The sequence below is a fragment of the Strigops habroptila genome, chromosome 6 (assembly GCF_004027225.2).
Source record: "Strigops habroptila isolate Jane chromosome 6, bStrHab1.2.pri, whole genome shotgun sequence".
NCBI lineage: Eukaryota > Metazoa > Chordata > Aves > Psittaciformes > Psittacidae > Strigops > Strigops habroptila.
Window position 1 is genome coordinate 24,820,345 of NC_044282.2, and position 23,837 is coordinate 24,844,181.

The 23,837-nt window shown below is 44.4% G+C and overlaps 1 protein-coding gene across 8 annotated transcripts in view; it reads left to right on the forward strand.

Annotated features, from left to right (window-relative positions):
* The window catches only part of BACH2 (BTB domain and CNC homolog 2), a 188,664-nt gene extending 165,752 nt beyond the window's left edge, over positions 1-22,912 (forward strand). For all 8 annotated transcript variants that reach the window (XM_030489499.2, XM_030489495.2, XM_030489494.2 and 5 more), the window contains 3 exons: positions 1,730-3,274; positions 12,692-12,898; positions 18,723-22,912. In XM_030489499.2, coding sequence (XP_030345359.1) covers positions 1,730-3,274; positions 12,692-12,898; positions 18,723-19,202 — 2,232 coding nt within the window. In that variant the 3' untranslated portion in view covers positions 19,203-22,912. The remainder of the gene's footprint in view (positions 1-1,729; positions 3,275-12,691; positions 12,899-18,722) is intronic.
* The last annotated feature ends 925 nt before the right edge of the window (positions 22,913-23,837 follow it).

A 23,837-nucleotide genomic window follows, 5' to 3' on the forward strand; every position in this document is an offset into this window, starting at 1 on the left:
ATATTGTTCTCTCCATCAGAGTCTGCACCGCTTGTGGTGTCTTCATAATCCAGCATCACAAATACAGATCTATGAATAACAAAGGCTTTTTTCTGGAAGTCAGGATTTTCTGTAAAAATGTGTGAGCTCTTCCATTGGTCCTGAGGCAATGTACGCAATTTATAGGCTTTTAATTGGGATGAACCAAATCATTTACTCAGATTTATGCTGTCACAAATAAGACCATCACTAATTCGTGGCCTGATGTCTCACGGACCTCTTGAGCAGCTGCTTGCACAGTCGCGTGAGTTCAACTGGAAGGACAGGGAAAAGCAGCTCACCTATAGTGTATCCCATTCCTACTTGACTGATAGGATATCCTTCTGAGGAGCTGGGAAATGTGAGTTTGAATTCCTGGGAAAGGGACCTGGTCTCCTACTTCCTATGTCCCTCTTCTGATCTTTAGGCCATTTTACGAAAAGGGGATAGCAGTGCTGCTTCTTCTTGTTGGTTTTAAAAGAAGAAATTGAGCTGGGCACACCTACCAGAGACGCCTGCAGCCAGGTGGAGGGTGCATCCCAACCTCACATAGGCATGAAGGCATTTGGCTGCTCTGAATCCCATCTAAATGCCTTTCCTTTGTATGCAAAGCACAGGGAACTCAGACTTGTGAACACCACTTGCAAGCGAGGCAAGAAGGCATCTTTGTGAGTCAAGACTGAAATTACTTTTCAGGGTCACGTAGAAGGTGATTAGTGCAATGGGAAATTGAGTTATGGTCTCTCAACTTAGTGGCCAAACCACTGAATCTCCTTCTTGTGGAAAAACCTTTATCCTTGATGGTGAGCCCAGGTTTTGAAGTAGCCTCTGTCTGCTTCATGAAGAATAGAGTTTTTCCAGTGCCTTTGCTTCCTGCCCATTGAGGGAAAAAATGCAACAGAAGTTAATGCCAATGCATTTTTGTCAAAAAATAGACTATATCTATAGTTTACCATGTGGCTTGGCAAGTTATTTGATAGTTATGTGTGAAGATATTGCTGTAAAATATTGGGGGGGGAAGCATGTATTTTTTATTATATGATACGTGAATGTAGAATATAGATGACATGATGAGAAAAAAGGACAAGTAGTGGTGCATTACTCAGACCTGAAACAGTTGGTTGGAGATCACTGTCCTGGAAACATTTGTTACTCTTTTCTACAAAGAAAATGGTGAAAAATCAAATACTGGGCTGACACTCAGACTAACATGTATCGTTTGAACTATGAATGTGGGTTTCTTTCCTGTTAGCTGTAGCTTAGACTCACTAAAATCAGGAACAGTATGAGAATAATCTCCATGGAATGGAAAAAAGAAGTGTGCAGTCAGTACTTACCTATTATTTTTTTCAGCAAAAAGAATCAAAGTATTAAAAAAAAAAAATCAAAATTGAATTGGTATTTTCGTGTTAGTGTGCTGCATCACAGCTAATGTAAGATCCATCTAAGAATTAGCAGTGTCCACACCAGTCTGTTTTTTTCCAGCCTTTCATTAGAGAAGAGGCTTAGTTCATAGGTCCTCAAGATATTTTGGAAAAACAGTGCTCAGCTTGACCTGTAATGGTGCACAGGAGCAACAGAAAGAGAGCAGTGCTAGTTACTGGATGTAGCGTCACTGCTGGTGTGGTAGAATAACTATGTGATGAAGGACTTGGGATGATAGCAAGAGCTGATAGTAACACTGGCAATCTCCCTGTCTGTTTTTTTGCAGGTCACTGTCAGGGGATTTGGTCCATTGTTACAGTTTGCCTACACTGCTAAGCTGTTACTCAGCAGAGAAAACATCCAGGAAGTCATCCACTGCGCTGAATTCCTGCGCATGCACAACCTGGAGGACTCCTGCTTCAGCTTCCTTCAGACGCAACTGCTGAACAATGAAGATGGCCTGTTCCTGTGCAAAAAAGATACCACCTGTCAGCGCATGCACGATGAGGAGAACTCGGATGGAGATGAGGAGGAGACGATGGAATCAGAGACATCAAAGATATCTTGCCCCAGAGAGAGGATGCACCAAGAGCCCTTCAATTTTGAAACCACTGTTGCTGGAGCAGACAAAGGCGAAGGGATGCTGCCTGACTCTGACATGCTGAGAGATAGCAAGGACAATTTGGACAAAGATGCAGTAACACGGTACCCCAGATACAAGAAATACCAGCTTGCTTGTACCAAGAATGTCTACAACACATCACACATCAGTACCTCAGGTTTTGCAAGCACATTCAGTGAAGAGAGCTCTGGAAATGGCCTCAAATCAGGACTTGCTGTGGGGCAGATAAAAAGCGAGCCTCAAAATGAGGAGAACGATGAAGAAAGCATCACACTTTGCCTGTCTGGAGATGAACCTGACATCAGGGATAAAGAAGGGGATGTTGAAATGGACAGGAAACAGCCAAGCCCCACTTGCGTTGACAGGCCGAAAAGTGGGTCCTCTCCTTCTTGCTTGCGGTCTTTCTTCAATAGAACAAAAAGCATCGATTTGGTTGGCTTCCCCAGCACTTCCCAACAGCACTTTGGCAGGAGTCCAGCATGCCCTTTTGAAAAAGGGACATCTCAGGGTGACCACAAAACTGATTACGTCCCTTTCACAGGGAACTATGGACAGTCCCATGCCATGCAGAAGGATGCTTCCAACTTCACAGTGGGATCGCCACTCAGGGGGCCCGGCTTTGAAACTCTCTGTAAGCAAGAAGGGGAACTGGACAGGAGGAGTGTTATATTCTCTTCAAATGCTTGTGACCAAGTAAACACTTCGGTGCATTCATATTCTGGTGTGAGCAGCTTGGACAAAGACCTCACTGAGACTGTGCCAAAGGGTCTGTGGGCTGGCAGTAGCCAGTCTCTCCCCAGCTCTCAGACCTATTCGCACAGCGGACTGACAGCTGATCACTTGCCGGGAAGGATGCGGCCAAACACCAGCTGTCCGGTGCCAATTAAAGTTTGCCCTCGCTCTCCTCCTTTGGAAACCAGAACCAGGACCTCCAGCTCATGCTCTTCCTACTCATATGCAGAGGACGGCAGCGGCGGCTCTCCCTGCAGCCTGCGTCTTTGCGAGCTCTCCTCTTCCCCTTGCTCCCAAGGCCCCCGATTCCTGGCGCCCGAGCACCAGGAGCCTGGTGTGGTGGGGGATGGATTGTACAACCCAGTCCGAGCCCAGATTAAATGTGAGCCATCCTATGGAACAAACTCCAGCGATGAGTCTGGGTCATTCTCAGAAGCAGACAGTGAATCATGTCCTGTGCAAGACAGAGGGCATGAGGTAGGGATTCAAGATAAGTACATATATCGCAATAGTTGTGACCCAATTAATTGCCCCTTGATCCTTTCAAATGACTCGGCATTTCCCCAGCACTATCTTTGTTTATAGAGGCAAAGAGTAACTTCTGTTTATTCCCTCATCAGCTGAGTGTGCATGGTTGGCTTCACGTAAATAGGTCTGCTTGACCTCAGAGGTGTTTGGCACTTACCAGAATTTGGATATGGGACAATAGCAAACTGCTGAATGATGAAAGCGCATTGATGTGCTTAGGAGCATGCTAGCAGTGTCCTGTCCTCCTCCCTCCCTCACCCACTTCCAGGGCACAAAGCACCCTTCCTCACCCTTCATTTGCAGAGGTGATTCCAGCTCCGCTTGTTACTGCTGCTGGTGTGTTTTAGCAGCCTCACACCGTGGCTTCACTGACACCGAGGGCCGGGCAGCCTGCTCCAACAGCCCCTGCTGCATACTGCTAACAGCCCAAACAGAGGGGGCAGACAGAGAAGAGAGGGGCGGGAGGAGATAGAGGTGTGAAATGACTTGAGCAGTTGCATAGCTGCCCGCTCTCAGCTGTGGGAACGGTATTCAAGTAGTCTTCCCTTTGTGTGTGTGTGTGTCTCACATGTGCAGGTGATGGGTTCTGCCTCCATTAAGTGACAACTGAGATGGTGTTTCATGCCTGTGGCCCCACTTTGTTTGGGGGTGAGCTCTAGCAGCCATTGCATAAAGGGTTTCAAAGAGAAATTATCCTTTAATTTCCAGGACTGCTAGAGAACAGCAGGGGAACAGTCTGGGGCTGAAGAGCAAGCTGTGAATTTCCATGCGGATCTCCCGTGAGAGGGAGGAGAAAGAGGGCCTGCTCTAAAACTAGAGATGGCCCAGCTGGTGATGCTGCAGTAAGAACTGGGTAACCGTGATCAAATGAACTGTCTGTATGAAGTCCCTAGTTTGAAGGAAAACTTAAATCATGGACATGTGTTGAGGAGCCCAGAAACTGAAAAAAGACTGGATGTTTTCATAGAATTTCGTTTGGAAACTGCATGACCTGGAGAGCATCTGGGTGAAGTCACGTATCTGGCTCCTCTAGTAATGCTGAAATTCTCCACTGAGAGTTTGTGCTTCAGCATGGGGAGCAGTGAGTGCACGTTTTGGGAGGTTCATGTGCTGTGAGCACATATTTTAGAAGCAGGTGGCCTTAGCTGTGGGCTAGGGATGAAAAGAGCAAACTTTATTTTATCCCTCAATCCTTATCCCAGATACATTCCGAGCTCTGGAAGATACCTTTCAGGCAGAAGTGGGTGGTTCCTATAGAACCACTGAATACCAGGTTGGAAGGGACCTCAAAGACCATCTGGTCCAACCTTTCTTGGCAAAAGTTGCTTAACTCTAAGGAAGGTCTGGGATCCTCAGGTATATCAATCCCTGTCATGCTGTACTGGTGATTTTGAGAGGACAGTTCTTGTTTGGCCCCATATCCTGAACTGGGGACAGTGCAGAGGGGAGAGGAGCCTCCTTGGGAGGCTGCCTGGGATGCTGTGTTTAGGAGCTTGCTTGGGAAACCCTTTGGCAGAACCTCTCTGGCCATACCAAGGTTATTTGGTGAAGTCCTGCCTTTACGAGAGGTGGAAGGGTGCAGGGATTGGGACCAGGGGGAGCATCAGATCTCCAGCCACATGTGCTGCTTGCTCAGCAAGGGCTAATCCACAGCATGAGGCAGCAAAGAGGGCGGGAGGTTAGCCTTTTGGGGTTTGATGATTAATTAGCTGTTGTAATTGGCTAATTGTGTGGAGATGCTGCAGCAGAAAACCTGTAAGAGTCAAACAAGAAGGTTATAGGGGGCTGGTGGTGGTTTCCCAAAAAAAGTATGCGAATGTGTGCAGGAGACAGTGGATGACTGGAGGGACATTCACAAGAGGAGCAAATGGGTGGGAGGCCATCTGGGTGCGCAACTGGCAGGAAGATGTGTCTGGCTCTGGGGCAGAGCTAGGGAAGGATTTGCTGCACTCCTACTTTTGCTGCTGGTTTCCTCCTGGGAAGATTTTCTGCACTGTGCTGAGCAAGTTTTCTCCCTGGGACTGCTGAGAGGGCTCTTTTTTTCCTTTTTTTTTTTTTCTCCCCTATTTTTTTTTACCTTTTCCCCAGGGCATTTTAAATAGGACTGCTAGGCATTAAAAATGTGGTGAGGAAATTAATGCTCCATGAAGTTGCACTGCAGCATCCTGAACGAGCCAAGGGTAAACAAATCACACTGGTGCTTCACTGCAGATTTTGTCGGAAAAATGAATTTGTAAAGGTTGTTACCAATAGAATAAAGGACCTTGCAGCCTCATTAAACAATGCTGTATTTATACAGCAACTTGGGGGATGTATCCTACAATCCTCCTGTGGAAGTCTCAGTGAAGGATGTGTTAAACCAGGCAGTAGATAATAGCAGCAGAAAGGTCTCATATAAGTTGCTTTACCTACTTTTAGCAGTTTGGCTGCCATTAAAACAGCAGGAGAGACTAGCAGCAGTCTGAAATGGATTGCTTTGTGTCCTTCACCTCCCTGCAAGCTGCATGGGAATCTTTCTCCATTCCAGAAATTGTCAGTTTGCCCGTGCTGTCCTAACAACTTCCCAGATGGGTCCCTTGCCCCCTGCCATATCAGATCAGACAGCGTTTGCTGGGCTTCTTAAAAAAAGCACTGATAAGATAGCTTGGGGCGACACACAGGTGCTCAGCCCTCCAGAGGTGGTCTGCCGTGGGTGAACTTTAATTTGAGTGGTGGAAATAAGCCTGATGGACTCTGACCCTCAGTTATCTCACAAGGCTTCTCAGTTCCCCAGGAATTTGGACCTTGTTGGTCTTGACTTGGGTCCGGGAGTGCAGTTGGTGCCAGAATTAATGTCACAAAACATCATTTGCCAGTGTATTGATTGTGTGTGAAGTAGGTGAAAGGTTTCTTCTCTCTGCTTTTTTGGGGCACTCTGCTCTCCTGTAAATGGATGCCGTTCAGGAGCATATGCCCAAGTTGTTTGGTGCCAAAAGTGGGGTGCTAGGGCTTGACATGAGTGCCATGTGGGTGAAGATGACCCCAATCCGTGACCAGCCCCCCGTGTCCCATTGGGGATGCAGACTGCAGTCTGTTGTGCCAGAGGAGGTGGCAGTCTCCATGACACCACTGGTAAATCCTTCATGGGATGTCTTTGCCTTTCATTTTTCTTCCCATTAAGGAATACCCAGAATCTTCGAAGATTTCCCTTTCTTGAGGCTTTGTGATAGAAGCAGCAAATGCAGTGAGGGGTGTCCCCCTATTACGGAGTTGCAGGAATGGGGCTGTTACTTGAGCTGCTGGGACTTTACAGAAATATTTAACAGTTTGTGTTGCTCTTTTCACCCAGCTCCCTCAGGCCTCCACAGGTTGTTAAAAATCAATTATTGGGGTATAATACTAGAGAGAAGACTTATGCTTGGTGCTTGCAGGCAAGTTCTGACAATCCTGCTTAAAATAGCAACAACAAGACAATAAGCCCTGAAATAATGAATTGTTGAGAAGGAAGTAGTCTGTCAATCTGTTAACCTACTTAGGAACAGAAACTTCAGCACTACCTACTTTTCTTGATACTTCTTTTCTTCAGCAAATATCTATGTTTTTTTCTACTAGAAAACTTGTAAAAAATATTGTACTACAAAACTAGATAAAAAGAAATCAGCTCAGTCTAATTTGATGAGTGAGTTTTCTTAGGAAAAGAATAAACAAGGGTAGGAGGAGGTAAGAGGTGGAGTTTTCCAAGAACTATTATTATCTGGAGAATTGCATTCAATGTGTCTTTCATTTGTATTTCAAAAGAATTTCCCGCCTGGGTTAGTGACTCACTTTTCAAAGGAAATTTTCATAAAGGCAAAGCTAATGCAGTTGGACCATTGAGGATATTGTAGGCAAGTAACCTTGTGAGAGTCCAGATCCCTCCATGCTAAGCGACAGGCAGCCATTCTTTCTCTGTTCATCAGAATAGTTAGGGTTGGAAAGGACCTTAAGATCATCTAGTTCCAACCCCCCTGCCGTGGGCAGGGACACCTCACACTAGACCATGTAAAATACATGTTAAAGTGTTAACTTGCTTTTGTATGTAGTTCCTCCCCAGAATTTGGTGATCAGTCACCCCAGCTTTCCTCATCTTACTGGGTTTACGAATCTGAAAATGAGAAACTTACTCTCCCCACTCTTCTCTGGTGGATAGTCCCCTGACCAGGATCCTCAGTGGCATCAGCAGAGCACTGGGAATTTTGTGTTTGGCAACATCTGCTTAAATGGAGTCTTGTCAAACATCTTTCTTGCAAGAGAAACTTCATGGCAGTTTTGTTTTCTTTCATCTCTTCAGTAGGAGTTGTATCCATGCTGGTAGCAGAGATTAAGAGTTTTCCATTACAAGCTTGACATTTCAGGAAGGTCCTTTTAAACACTGCAGCCTACAGTCAATTCTGTTAAGCCCTAAGCTGAAGACCTTCTGGAGCTCTTGAAGTTCTCCAGTTCTTGAATTTTTTTCTGCAAAAGCAGAGTTTTAAGGGAAATACTGCACCTTATTCCTCCTCATTTCACTGCCTGATCTGCCCTTCTTAAATGTACCTACGTCTTCTCTCAGGGTTTCTGTGCTATCCCTGGACTCAGAAAAGCCTGTTAATGGGCAGGAGTATTGTATTCTTGCACCCTTTGAAGGGCTGGAAGCTGGAGACACTTCAAGCAGTAAACAGGAGGAGGTCAGCCCAGCATTTTAAGCACCAGTGGTGTGTAATCTGAACACAAGTCCAAGTCATAGGCTAAAGGGTGAGAAGCCTGTCCACATCTCCTGATTGTTGGGTTAAAGCCTGCAGCCATGGGACCAGCCCCTTCCTGCAGTTCTGTCAGGCAGATGGCAAATCAAAAGTTTACCTTCCACTAAGTGCAGAGCAGTGCCTTTTCAGACAGCACTTGCTGACCCAAACACCTCTTGTGGCCCTCAGGAAGTGAGGCTGGAGTTGACTCCAGGCAACTACATGGCCATCAATTGTGTTGTGGCAGATAGGACAGGCCGAGCAGTGGGACCTGCTGATCAAGGCCATTTCAGATCTGGTTTGTTGACACAACAGTAGATCTTCACTGCCGGAGCTCACCATTCTCCTCTTGCAGTCATCTTCTATCTTAATGTGGTTGACACCTGAAAAGAAGTGGTTCTTTGAAGGTTTTACCTATGCCAGTAGACAGCAGAGTGAGGAAACGAGTGAGAGTGCATCCTGCTTGTCCTCTCTCTTACACGGTGTGGCCCACTGGCTTTGTGCTTCTTAGATAGCCTCTGTCCAAGTGAAATCAGGTAGGTCCTTATTCTGTAGGACCACAAGTGGTGCCTGAAATAGTGTGTAGACGATCAAGCCCCTAACACAGGTTGACACACCTCAATTCCTGTTCCAAGATGAATTGCTTCCTGAGCATTTGTGGAAGACAGACTTGCATGCTAAGGAAGATATTGGGAAAAGCAGCATTAATGTGTTGGGCTCTTCTATGTAAAGCAAATTACCACTTGCTATATAAAAAAACCCTGCCCCTGTGCTAGATTGCTTGGGTGAGTCCTGATACCTTTCCAAGGGCTAGGCAATTTTAAGTGTCAGAGGTTTTCAATCACTCTGGCTTTCGATTTAACGGCATTAAGGCAACAGTTTTATTTTTTACAACTCTGGAGCACTGACCAAGATTTTGAACCATTTCCATTTATAAAGGTCAAGCTGATACCTTGAGTGCCACCCTCCCATGCCCAGTACATAATGATAACTTATGCCTAATACACATATCCTTTTAGTTACTGTGATGTTAAACCAAGCTTCGGAAGTTCATTGTCTTTATTAGCACTTGGCAGCTCAAGAAAGATGTTGAAATTTAGATATAAATAAAGAATGAGAAGCTAATGTTACTCGTAAAATAAGGAAATTCCCAACACTTGACATTTATATTTTAATGTGAGGGAATATGGAGTCTTGGTCCTTCCCTTTATTCCATAGAAAAGGAGAGGGGGGACAGCAGCAGCAGCAGTAACTAGTACAGTACATGAGTGGCACAGCAGTAACTGGCATATGATCCAAACTGGCACTAACTAGTGAAGCTTGAAGGAATTAATTGGTTATATATGGGCCTTTCATGTGCTGAGTCAATGGCTGTCCCCATCTGTCTAGATTGCTGCTGTTACTTAGCCACTCAAAGCAACAACATTTACACTGGCATCCTAAGTTAATACAGGGGAGGGAAAGTGCCATGAAATCATACACAGGTTTTTGTTTTTCACCAGGGTGGGTTGGCTGTCCTCTCAGGAGTGCATTAGCCAGATCCAGGGGCAGTAGAGGCTGCAAGCAGTGGCAGAAAGTGCCAGTTTATTTGTAGTGTGGTGGAAACAGAGCTGCTGTTGGTGGTGTGAAAATGCAGGGAAAGAGTAGTTGTGCTGATAGGGAAGATTTGAGAGCTCTATGAGGTTAGCTCTGGCTGGAGTAACTCCTGGAAGGAGAAAGGATCCAGCTTATATTTTTAGTTTGAAATAGTCCAAACCAAAGAGTAGACAGTCATTTCCTGTATAAAATTCATAGTTATTAAAAAGATAATTTTACAAGAAAACATACTTGCTGGGGCTTTCTTACACATCTTAGAAAAGATTGACTGTCCTTTTTCAGACACCACAGCTAAGGTTTTTCTCACCTACCTTAGATAGTGTAAGATGCAGCATCGTCTCTAAGTCTCATCTCTGCTCCTCCTGCAGCCAGGAGGAGGGAGAACCAATGCGGGATGCATTGCCATCTGAAGGCCTCTCTGTCCTCGATGCCAGCTAGTGAAACCATCATTTCAGACAGTTCTAAGTGGGTCACATGAATCCCACCCATGCCACAGTGGTTGGCTCTTAAAAATCGACTTACCACTCTGTTAGGATAAATGCCAGCTGAGAGTCTTGCCCTGTGCCAACATAAAACACCATTAGCCTCTCATGGCAGCAGTACTCTGGTGCAGTTATTCACTGTGTCTGTGCCAAAGGCTTGGTGGTTGGGTTTTTTTTTTCAGTTGACAGCAGATTTTGGAGAGGGAGACAGGCAATAAAAATGCTATGAATGGTGAAGGAAATGAGTCTGACTTGCTTCCACTCTCCCTTTCACGTTTTTAATCCTGCGCAGTGCTGCTTGTGACAGGAGTGGGATTATGCTGGGTTTACTGATAGCAGTCTCTCGCCTGCTGTGTAGATGGTTTTATTTTCAATCCTTTTTTTTTTAATGAATTGTTTCTATCTATTTTCCCATTTCACTTTGATAACTTCTACTTGACAGATGTAAGTTGCTTCCCTTTCATTCCTATTCCAGCTGCAAGCATGTCTCCTCCTTGCAAGTAAATATGTTTTGAAAGGAGAGGGACGGAGAAATAAAGTTAACATTGCTTTCTGCTTTTGACTTCAGAAAATAAGGAAAAACTGGGAAAGTGAAAGGACTGTTTTTGCAGCGAAACTGTGGTGTCTTTCAGAGGAGAGCACAAGGTGTTTTCATTTTCAGACCCTGGTTGAAGCTTGAGAGAAAAGCAGGTGACACCAAGTTTATGTTGACCGTCCAAAGGGTAGGGAGGGGAAAGCAAACAGGTTTCATGTCATTAGTTAGCAGTCTGTAAACAAGGCAGTCCACATCACCATGCCTAAGGTCAGCCTTTGTGTGTACAAGCAGGAATTTGGGGGGATTGGGGCAGTTTGGTGTTTCTTGCTGGTTTCAATTGACATGTCAGATAGTGTGTTACAAAGTGGTGCCTGGATACATGGGGCAGAGGGACAAGGTTCAGGGCATGAAACCGTCTGAAAGGATGCACTGAGTTTCACATGGCCCAGGCTTCGAGATGCATGGAGCAATGATAGAAGAGTGTAAGAAAATACAAGGTCATGAGCAAGGCAAGTTGCTGGGTGTCGGCAGGTCCGGGTGCCCAGCAAGGGTTTATGACTGTCAGTGCCAGAGGCCACTGCTGTGTGTTGTGTGCATGTGTCCTCAGCAAACTGTTCTGCATAAACAAACTCAGCTCTCCAGTGAAAATAACTTATTTCTAATCTACGCTATTTTCTTTATCTCCAAATTAGTTAAAGTGCACCATTTAAAGACAATAACCATGTTTTAAATAGAAAAATGAACCTTTTCAAGCCATATCTTTTGCTTGACTGGAGCAACTTAAGTTGTATCTTCTTTGGTAGCCTGCATGCAGAATAGGCTTCTTGTTTGAGAGATTGGATTGTACCAAATCAGGACAGAAATGTAAATATTTACTGCCATCTTTTGGGCAGTGTGGGTATGACTCAGAAAAGGAAAGGGGATCATACTCAGTTGTCATCTCCTTCAGCCTTGTCAGCCAATTCTTGTTTGACCACCAAACACAGCAGTCCACCGAGGAACATTTTTTGGATGTGAAGCAGGGTTTGTAGGGAGAGCTGCTCGCTTTGATTTGAGCAAGCTGGTGGGTCTGGGGAAGAAAGTTAGCAGAAGTCTTTGAGTGTGTCCACCATTCTCCAGGTTTTGAGGCAGCGTATGTTCATTGCTCCAAGCTGTCAGGAGCTTTGTGTTTTGCTTTGCTTTAATGCATAATCAGTAAGAGTTGGAGAGACGGTTGGAATTGCTGACGTCAGAACCTAGAGCTACTACTGCTGCGTGGCCTGGGTCAAAACGGGATGGCAGTTCGTGGCCCAAAGGAAAAAAGGTTTACTGCAAGTAACTGAAGTTTTAGACCATTTAGGGTTTTTTTCAAGAAATGCAAGTTGGGTGCTCTTCAGTCTACAAAAATATTAGAATATCAGCAAATACTGGTTTATTTCAAAGTGCATATGTTTTAGCAGGATAGGATAAATCGCATCACACTCCTCTCTTTCTTCTTATATGGTGTACTGCTCAGTTGAAATGCTGATTAGACAACCTTGCCTAATTGCAATATGGTATTTTTCATCCACTTGAGGTGTCAGGTTGCATTTTTAACCTCACATCTAATCAGAATTGCAGTCCTGCAGGCCATGCAGAGACAGGTTTCTGGCTGCGGTAATAGCTCATTCCTTGAAATTAGTTTGAAATTAATAGCAGTGAGGTACCTCACTGTTTTCAAAAGGCTGCATCTCTTAGTGGACAGAACCTTCTTTTAATACAAGGAGATCTGTTAGAGCTTTTTAGAATGATGACATTTTTACCTGGGACTCATCTGTTTTGCTGATTTCAGTATAATTATATCTGATCCTTACCAGCTGGACCTCCACAATGTGCCACAAGGGAGTGTTAAAAACTTGCTCAATGTAGAACTTGGTGTGTTGTTTATTTAGGGCTCGGCAGCATAGGTATTCATCCTTCTGCTCACTGTTGTTCAGCTTGCATTCAGCAAGCAAAATATGACTCTTTGCTCTTGTTTTCTATTTGTTTGTTTTAGGTGAAACTTCCTTTTCCTGTTGATCAAATCACAGATCTTCCAAGGAATGATTTCCAGATGATGATAAAGATGCACAAGCTAACCTCAGAGCAGCTCGAGTTCATCCATGATGTCCGCCGGCGCAGCAAGAACCGAATTGCAGCTCAGCGCTGCCGCAAGAGGAAACTGGACTGTATTCAGAACCTAGAATGTGAAATCCGCAAGTTGGTGAGTTGTGTGCTCTTGCTGTGACCCAGCTCGCCCTCGCACTGCAGCTTGCACGGGACCCACAGCAATTCCTGTCCAGAGTTCAGTGGGTTCAGTCAGTTTGTACATGAGTAAGCAGAGCCATTAGTATGAAAATTTAATGTACAAAAATATATTAATATGTGTGTATATGATATCTATGGGAAACACAGTGGAATGTGGCCTAGATATCTCTTTATTTTGATACCTCAAGAAGAAATTGTTGAGTGAGTTGGAAGAGGAGGGAAGCCTGTATCACAGCTCCCTTCTTGCAGTTTAAGTTACTCCCAGTACTTACAGTGCCTCCACAATGGCATTTCCTCATCCAAGCCCCATTTCGATGCCTAAATACCGTAACAATCTGTTGGTCAGGGATTTGTGGAGTGCTCAAAAGAGATAGGTGTGAAGAGAACTTCAGAGATTGTCTGGTCCAAACATTGGTGTGGCAGAGCCAGCTTCATCTCTACACAGAAGTTTTCTTTCTCTTTGGTGTGCTAGAAGGCAGGTCAGTGTTTTCAGGACATTTCAGCTCGCCATGTTTTCATTTACTGAGCAAATGGCATAAATTGAAAGGGAACTAAAAAGCCGGGAATGTGAATATCCTGACAAGTGGGCATCCCTTGGTGTATGTCAGTGGGATGGCAAGGGTATGTTCCTCCTTGCTCCTGCTGTCTTCTCCCCTCTAATGCTCCTGGTTTGGCATGGACTGAAACACATACACACACCATGGTTCAAGGACCATCTAACACAAAAGGCATGTTCCCACTCCACAGTGCACTGGCCTTCATCTCCTGTGTACCTGGTTCAGGTGGTAACTGCTGGTTTTCCCCAACCCTCATTGACGTTTGTCTCTCGCAGTAGTCTGCTGTGGAGACAAGAGCAAAGCATGCCCTGGTCACTGGCCAGAGTACATCTGGGGACAGGTCTCCTGTGTGCCAAGGTATCAATGGACAGTGCTACCACATTTAATCTGAAGGACTGAGTTGACTGGAGCAAGGCTAAGTGGCTGCTCAGGAAATTCCTCTCTCTTTCAGTAATGGTATGGACACCTCAGGTGTGATTTGGATGGCTACACAGAGAAGTCTACAATATAGACACTTGCACTGGAGCTGCTTGTCCTGGTTTCCTTTATACTCAGTGAAATGTCAAGTCTTATTTGTCTCATCCTGCAGTAGGGAAGGTGACATACAGCCCAGAAGTGCCCGTTCCTCTCCATTTGTAAATAAGATCACCTGGAGAGCTGTGTCAGATGTAGACATCTTAGCTATAGGAACCTTGTCTGAAAAAACTCCCCTCCTTTGTGACCATGCTGCTGTGGTCTGAGGGCCCTGACGTCCTTTATCCATTGAGAAAGCAAGATGATACACAGCAAAAAAAAACGGCTTGAGGCAAGGGTCATGGAGGAAGAAATGTCTACATGGGCGTCACTTAGCAGGAGAAATGCAACACTGGAACTTCAACATGGGTTAGCACCTCCTCATCTGTTTGAAAGTCCTAGGAGCTTTCTGAAACATCAAAAATAATGTAGTAGTCCCAGTTCAGCTGTTATGAGAAGTATGAGTGTGCAGCATGCAGGACTGGACAGTTTAATTGTGTTACAGAGCACAGATTTAAGAGTCTAGCATTAGACCCAGCCTTTGAATATCCAAAGGTTTAAGTGTCAAATTAATTCATTCACAGAGATAAAGCAAAAGGAGTTGATTTCCTTACTGAGATGTCTGTGTACCCAGCTTCCATAAAATTAAAGGTTATTTGGAGTCTTTGATTTAAATGTCTATGAGCACATTTAAAACATGCTCTGTTGTAGGTTGAACATGGTGGGTCTGGGAAGCTAGGTACTTCTTGTTCTTGCCATAATAGTGGCCTTTAGTGTAGGCTTTGTTGTGCTTCATTCTCTGCACAAGCTGTAGCAAATGTAGTATGAAAGAGGCATCTGCTGGAAGAAGCTGAGTTGCCATCACCTCACAAACAGCAGAAAGCCACATGACTTTGGGTTACTCACTTACTGCCTGTGCCTGTCTGTGTCACCTCTGTAAGAGGGATGTGACACTGACCCCATAAGCTGGTTGGGAAGCTTAAATCATCAAGGCTTGTGAAGCCTTTAGGTGCCATGCTGCTGAAGTCGGGGGGTGGGAGGAGGGGGAAGAAATTAAGATCAAAGCATTGTTCAGAGTTGTGCTCCACTCATACAAAACAAACAAAACACCAAAGGTAAACAAAATAGTGATCAACTGCTTCCTGCACCGAGCATAATCCACAGTGCATGTGGGCTGAGTGAGAGGTTCTGCAGCGTGAAAGAGTGACTCCTTGTCCAGGCTGTCAGGAGAAGCAGGTCCAGTCTTGGCTGGTCTGGTGATGGGGAGGAGACATGTGTCTTGTTCTTCAGAGCAGAGCACCACTCTTAAGGGCTGGACTAGCATCAAGGTGGGGTTTCACCTGTAGCCTTCACTTGAGAATTAATTTGGGTTCATTGGCTTTCTGCAATCCTGTGACGTTACTGTTATTGTCTAACATGTTCAATCCTGTCTATAGGCAAAAATAATATTTTTAAATTCCCTTCTCTCCCCAGCACACACACACATCTCAGGGAAATGAATGAAAAGTGTATGAGTGACCTTGTGGTCCTGATCCCTACTGAATTTCAGGAATCAAAACCCCTTTAAGGTGCAGAATTGTTCAAGAGAAATGTTGAATTTAACAAGCTAGACTTGAGTAGGTAGCAATAGGTAGTGAGTGAGCCAACTAGGGAAGGTACCTGCTGGACCTGTTTGTGAACAGAAAGGTACTTGGTGATGTGATGCTTGGAGGCTGTCCTGGGCACAGCAGTCACAAAATGATGAAGAGTTTTCAATTCTTGGAGAAGTAAGGAGAGGGATCAGCAGAACTGCTACCTTGGACTTCCAGAGGGCAGACTTTGACCTGGTTAGGAGGTCCCAGCAGACCAGAGGCTAGCAAATGTGATGTCCATCTACAAGAAGGGCCAGAAGGAAGATCCAGGGAACTACAGGCCTGTCAGTCTGACCTCGATGCCAGGGAAGGTCATGAACAAATCACCTTGGGTGCCATCACATGGCACATACATGATAACCAGGTGATCCAGCACAGTCATCATGAGTTCATGAAAGGCAGGTCCTGCTTGACTAGCCTCATCTCCTTCTATGACAAGGTGACCTGCTTGGTGGAAGAGGGAAATGCTATGGATGTTACCTACCGAGACTTTAGTAAAGCTTTTGGCACCGTTTCCCACAGCATTCTCCTGGAGAAGGTGGCTGCTCATGGCTTGGATGGGTGTATTATTGGCTGAGAAAAAAACTGGCAGGGTGGCCAGGCCCAAAGAGCGGTGGTGAATGGAGTTAACTCCAGTTGGTGGCCATTCACCAGTGGCATTCCCCAGGGTTCAGTACTGGGGCCAGTTCTGCTTAGTATCTGTATCAGTGATCTGGATGAGGGCATTGAGTGCACCTTCAGCAAGTTTGGAAATGACACCGCGTTGGGAAGGAGTGTTGATCTGCTTGAGGCTAGGAGGGTGCTGCAGAGGGATCTGGACAGGTTGGATTGATGGGCCGAGGCCCATTGTGTGAGGTTCAACAAGGCTCAGTGCCGTGTCCTGCATGTGGGTCACAACAACCCCATGCAACGCTACAGGCTTGGGGAAGAGAAGCTGGAAAGCTGCTCAGCAGAAAAGGACCTGGGGGTGCTGATTGAAGGCCACTGAACATCAGCCAGCTTGTTCCCAGGTGGCCAAGAATGCCAACAGCATCCTGGCTTGTGTCAGAAATAGTGTGGCCAGCAGGGCCAGGGAAGGGGTTGTACCCCTGTGCTCAGCACTGGTGAGGCTGCACCGCGAATACTGTGTTCAGTTTTGGGCCTCTCACTACAAGAGAGATATGCTCCTGTGCTGGAGCAGGTCCAAAGATGAGCAATGAAACTGGTGAAGGGTCGGGAGAGTAAGTCTTATGAGGAACAGCTGAGAGAACTGTGGTTGATCAGCCTGGAGAAAAAGAGGCTCAAGGGAGACCTTATTGCCCTCTACAACTACCTAAAAGGAGGATGGAGCAACGTGGGTGCTGATCTCTTCTCCCAAGAAATAATAGGACAAGAGGAAATGGCCTCAGATTGCACCAGGGGAGGTCCTAAGGTTGGACCTTAGGAAAAATGTCTTCACCAAACAGGTTGTCAAGCATTGGCACAGGCTGCCCAGGGAAGTGGTGGAGTCACCATCCCTGGAAGTATTTAAAAGGCATGTGGATGTGGCACTGAGGGACATGGTTTAGTGGTGGGCTTGCCAGTGTTAGATTAATGATTGGACTTGATTTTAAAGATCTTTTCCAACCTAAACTATTCTGTGGGATTCTATGGGAGCTGGTGCATCATTCTGAAAATGGACATTCATAAAAAAAGACGGGAGGTGTGCAAGAGTACAAAGCTGCAAAATTTAACTCATGCAACTTCAACATTGCCTCTCAAGCACTCCTGCCCTCCCTCCATACGCATCCTGTCCAAGCAGATAGTCTGCTTCAAGATCTATATTTTTCCTCATAGGAGAGCCAGCAGTGAAACTCCAGTTGACTTCACACATCATCACTGGAAATTCCTTTGTCATCTTCTGTCCACTTTGTGACCAGTAATTTCCAGTCTCCTGAATTGTGTAGTGGTACTGGGGTTTAAGGGGTTTTCACTCGGTGGGGTCTTTTTTATGAAAGACCCTTTTCTCCCCCTGCACTTACTTCCTGTAAGTCACCCATCTTCTTGACACAGATGGTTTCACAGCAGACAGTGAGTGTAATGGTCGTATCCTCTGAGCTTGATCGGTATTTTTTTTTTGCCTGCTTTCCCTCTTATCCATCTACCCACTCACATTCCCTTTTTTCCCTGCAAATTCACAGCATATTCTCTTCCATAATTCATTATCTCAAGATGTACTTGAGCATCTGTTTATTTTTTTATTATTTTTTGCTTTCTTGATAGATATATCAATATTTTAGCAGTTGGTTCTTTTCATGTGCACTGCTCTCTTTCTCATTCACACAGCTGTGTGCTTCTAGTGCAGGCTTCAGACCCAGGGCAATACTATCAGCTGTCAACAACCACCCATAGTTGGATGATCTGAGTTGTGGAGTTTTCACACCTCAGATGCTGAGGCAGCTTGGGTTTAGCAGTGTTACTAGGTGAGGTACACAACCGCGCTGCTCTGGGGGCCAGCTCAGCTCTAGAAATAGCTCTGGTCTTCTACAAAATCTCATTCACTCCCTTGAGCTGTATGCCTACCTTCCTGGGACGGAAAATGATGCACCAGGACCACCCCGGTCAGTCTGCACTGAGTCAACAGCAGTTTTTAGAGGTGTATCTCCAGGCTGGGTCTGGCTCTGTGCCTAACCCTCCCAGTCTGCCTCCTGAGTACGGGGAGGAGAGCACTCACCACTGACTTAGCAACATATCCTAACTTCAAGAACTAAACCCTATTTTCTTGCTGTTTAGATGGGTAATGGCTTTTCTTCATCAGAGTGTTTCTTTCGGAGTGTTTTTTGTATCATCCAAGCAGCCTTAGTCTATAAAGGGATCTAACAGTCTCTTGGGAATAACTCGTAACTTTATACTCTTCCAGGTCAAATGTTTAAGTCCAGGTGTTTCCCAAGCTGTAGTCCACACAGACCTCATGGTGGTCAAATACCTGATGTCTTTGTGACTTTTCCTTTACCCATATAAAAACAACTGTGATGTGTTGGTGTTCTTCTGCATACCTGCCTGGGTTGTGTAGCTCGTGGATGGCCCTTCCTCAACCTAAGATACCTTCTTTCTTTTTCAGGTATGTGAGAAGGAGAAATTGCTCTCAGAAAGGAACCAACTGAAAGCAAGCATGGGAGAATTGTTAGACAACTTCTCTTGTCTTTCCCAAGAAGTGTGTAGAGATATGCAGAGCCCAGAGCAGATCCAAGCTCTCCACCGATACTGCCCTGTTCTCAGACCCATGGATCTACAGCCGGCCACCACCATCAGCCCCTCCCCAGCTGGCGTGGAGCAGAGCCTGGTGACCTCCCAGTGCGTCGGGGAGAGCATGCAGTGCTGCTCAGAGCAAGGCTCGGTGCAATTGGGAGCACCCTGGCTGCCCAACAACATCTCAGAGAATTGTTCAGCTGGTGGGGGGTTGGATGGAGCCGACACAGGCACTTACCCCGAGAGAGAGCTTCCACCAGAGCAGAGCAGCCAGACAGTCACGGTAGACTTCTGTCAGGAAATGACTGATAAATGTACAACAGATGAACAACCTAGGAAAGATTACACCTAGTGACTTGTAACCTTAACGTTACACCTGGTCAGGTGTTCTTCAGTCAGCCAGTGGCAGTGTTCATTTGTTGTCTAGAAGAACGTATTTGGTGCACACTACAGTGGTCTTAGCAGCAATACTGTTTTTAAGTATTCCCTCCTCTCTACAAGCAGGAGTTCTCTTCACAATGGTGCTATCCCTTGCTCAGGCAGGGAACGAAGCAGTGGCAACACTGTTTTTGTATGTTGATTTCAATCTTAACAGGGATGGACATAACACCTCTGAGGACCCAACCGCAGCTTTTTTCTCAGTGGCCCATGTCACAAAACCCTAACTCAGGAATTTCCTCTGAATGTTCAATTTTTCATTGAAGACAGCTTCTTTACACATCAAAGTTTTATAGCTAAACTGTACATATTATATATAATATATATAAAATATATATATCCATATGCAAAAGTCCCTGCATGCCTCAATTTTTCTCATCCTACAAACTGGAAGCTTTCGTTTCTATTGTATAAACAAGTTCCAACATTCCTTTCTGTCTTCGATGCTAGAACTAGTTTGGTAACTTGTTACACGATAACTTTTTTTCTCGGTTCACAGTTCAGCAATATCATTCGATTTGTACTTATTTATAAAATTTTAATGTTGGAAACTTATTTGAGATTTTATTATAGACAATTTTTTTGGCACAGGCATTTCGTGCCACTTGAGCAATGTGGAATTATTTTATTTTCTTGCAGATACTGTACAGTAATGGTCAACTTTGCCACTTGCACTGAGTTTCTGGTCAAACCTCTTTTCATAAATGAAGTCGTGACTTCAGTATAACTTGAGTATATGGTTTTCTTTGCTTTATGGCTTAAAGAAAATAGGAAAGTTTTAGCTAATAGACAAACACTCAGGAGCTCATTATGTAGTCAAAACGGTCTTGCCAAATACTGAATTCACTATACAATTTGTAAAGAGAATCTGCTTGAATTATTTTTATATTCAGACTTCTTTCTGTTTCACAAACCAAGTTTAAGTGCTGTTAATGATGCTTTTGGAATCTTATAGGGGAAAGTATATTTCACGCTTTAGAGAAAAAAGTATTTGACAACTGGATCGGTTCATCATACGTTCCACGAAGTAAAGCAAACAGAGATCACATCAATACACTCGGAGGGGGCTTTTTCTCCAGCCCTGCTCTACATCCTTTACTCATGGAAGCAACTGCTGCTCCGGCTAGTCCCCAGAGTCTCACCTCAGCTGTCCTCAGATGTTACCTGTTTTCCTCACCAGACCCGAGCTGCAGAGGTGGGTCTGGTGAAGTCAGTAATCCTGCCTGGGTAGGCATAGTTGCAGGACCAGACCCCTAGTTGCTGACTGGTTTCCTTACAGAAGTCAAGTTAGCACTGTCTCCTCTAAGAGTAAAACATACATCTGCCAACACCCAATTTGGTCACTTTCCCATCAAACTCTTGTGTTTCAGGATCCTCTCGTCCTGCAGCATTGCCCTCAGCACAAACCGCAGCTAAAAGAGTGCTGTCTTGAAGGAGACTACTCAGTGAATTGGCTTAGTTGTAACTGTATTGGATTTGTATCTTAAGCAATGTTGACTCATGTTATGACTGTATGAGACAGCAGCTTTCCAAGCATAACATCTGTATGTACAGTGTAGACAGAAAAACATCCTCCTAATGCTTTTTTAATAATTATTCTTATTATTCTAAGTGTACTGAGTTTTTAATTTGTGGTTCTTTGCCTTACGTGTGCCAGGTTGCGTGGCTTTATCGACGACAACTGTCATGTGCTTTACTGGCTGATATTGTTTGTTCTCGCTGAAAAAAAATGACCAGCTGTTTACACCTATTAAAAACAAAACAAAGCAAGTGTGGGGAAGCAGCTTCTCAGAAGCACTAAAGGATAATGTGGTCTTCTGCGCTAACGTTTACACTAGAGGTGTGCGCTGGTGGTTTTTTGAGGCACTGAGTAGATCAGCATCTTGACCTTGGAGGAGGAATCAGCTCCCTCTCTCCACTTCTTCCATCTTCAGACTGTGCTCACGGACCGTCGCCCACTCGCCACAAAGTCTTGCTTTTATCCTCTTCCCCCAAACTATTGTAGCCAAGCTACCGAGGAGGAAGTGCATATAGCATGTGCCATGTTTGTTGAAAATACATTTTTTCCCCGCATGTACAAAGGAAAACTAGTATATAATGTAGGAGAATATTTATGTTTAAGTATTAATCATTACTGTACAAAATCCTTACCTTTAAATGTTCAAAAATATACAAATGCCATAAACTCCTAGTTCACACAGTTGAAAAAGGAGGAGGAGTCGTCCTTTCTTTTTAAAAGAGCTTAACCTAAAAATATCCGAACCCCCTCCCAGCCATCTCTTGCAGGTAACTGACTGAGAAGCTCTTTGGTGGCACGGGAGGGATTTGATTTTTCCTTTGAATTCGTTGACGTTGCAAAGCAGTTCTGTGCTTCGCAGAGAAGTTTTGTTTCTATGAGACCATGGTGAAAGCTAGAATTTAAAACTAAATGTGAATCACATTATAGAGTCATAGCTACTTTGGGGGGGGCTGGGGGTGGGTGGGAGGGAAGGGTCAACTGACACAGTATTTTAAAGATGTTTTTTCTGTTGCCTTTTTTATTTTTAAGTGACCTCCTATATATATGAATAGATAGAATGTTTTATGAGTATAAAACCAAGTTTTAACTTGCTTCCTGACATGAAGATTTACTCTACTAACAACTCATGTGCAACTGGTACTCTTGACCTCATTCCAACGGTTTAAAAAACCCACCCACACAACCCATTGCGCTGCAGCTCTTAGGTTTGACCTGGCTTCATACTGGTGCTGGGTCTCTTGATTTCCTCTACCTTGGGAACTGATATTTAAAACCACTGCTCAAATAAGTGTCTCTTCCTCAACCTTTCTCTCGTCTCTCTCTCTTCCCCTCCCCCACAAGCTTTTCTGGATGTTTGATTTCATTCTTTCCCATTAGAAGTGGCTGGTTTTGTGTCATTGCTTCCTATATTTACATGTATCATGGTTTTTCAGTGGGGTTTTTTTGGTGGTGGTGGTGGTGGTTGGTTTTTGTTTCTAGTTTATTTTGAGGTTGTTTTGCTATTCCGAATCACGCGGCTCTTAAAACAGTTACTGGGCTAATGTTAAAGGAAGACATTGGGAGAATTAGTTTCAGACTTGGACTCCAGTTCACATACCCAACCCTTCTTGTCTCATGGGGTCAAAACAACTGACCACAAGAATACTATTGGAAAGAAAACAAACCCAACTGACTGTAGTATTTATGGATTTTAAAGACTTTGGCCAGAGGTCACCATGATCTTAAGAATTTCTTTGCTTTTGTCGAAGAGGATACGATACATGCAGCATCAGTCCCGTTGGGCATTGCTTGGGAATGGCATGGTGAGACCCCATCTCCCCACCAGGCGCTGCAGCGCTCTCATGGGCATGTGAGTCCTTGAAACTTTGTCCAGTCTGTATCTAGTCCTCCTTTTCCTTTGCCATTGCTATACTTGTATTGCCAGGAAACCTCATTTCATTTAGGCTTGTTATGCTTTGTCAGGTGAGTACTACACTATATAATGTGTTTGTTTCTCTGCGTTCTCTGGGGGTGCCTTGAACACAATTAAAGCTCATTGCAAGCTGATTCTGGAACAAAAAGGTAGTGGGGAAAAAAAGGAAAAAATTAAAAAAAAAAAAAAGGAGAGAAAACAAAAGAGAAAACAAGCAAAAGAAAAGCAAAAATGTTGGCTGTGTTATCAGGAGATCCCGGTATTTATATCACAGACTTCCTAACGTGATGACTCAGGCGTCAGAGTTTGATGCTGCAGTATAAAACTATTATTTTATATATTGTACAAGTAATTTATTAAATGTCTTTCTAAGGGTATATGCTGCTTTTAAGATGCACTATATTTTTGGATCTAATCCTTGTATTATGTTTTTTTCCCAAGGAAGTAAAATGTGCTGCAAAGGCAAGCCACAGTGATTAGTATGCTAACTGCTACTTCTCTTTAAAAAGGAGTGGGAACTAGATACATAACTTTGCTAAATGGATTAACTGCTGCCAGAGAAATCATTAATGCTGATAGGGTGGTTGTTAATCTGGAGTCCAACACTTTGTCAAGTCTGTATTCTAAAGAGCGCTTAAATAGAAGTTAAAATGCCTAGATATAGAGTTAGATTTTTTTAACATGTAACTTTATGATTGCCTAATAAATAAAACAAATCTGCATGCTGGAATCACTATAATCCTGTAATAAAATTGAATCTGATCCACTAGGAGAAAGCACGGTGAAACGCTGCAATCCCAAAATCAACAACACATCCTCGCTTATGTCTTGTAATCCACTGCTGTGGTGGTGAAGAGAGAGAGAGGGATGGGTTTGCAGAATATAGACTGTAGGGAATTTTGCAGTGAGACAAAGTGAGCATTTTCCAGGTTTCCAGAAGCTCACATTTTGCTCCACTTCATGTCTTCTACCACTGCGATGAGGAGTGTTGCTTTCACCTCATTTTTTCTGGTCTGAGATGCATCTGGAGGTGCCTCCAGGTGAATGTTGTAGCCCATGGCTGCAGCATTTTAAAAGTCTCTGTTTTAGGGCTGCCTAGAGAAAGAAGGTTTAGCTCA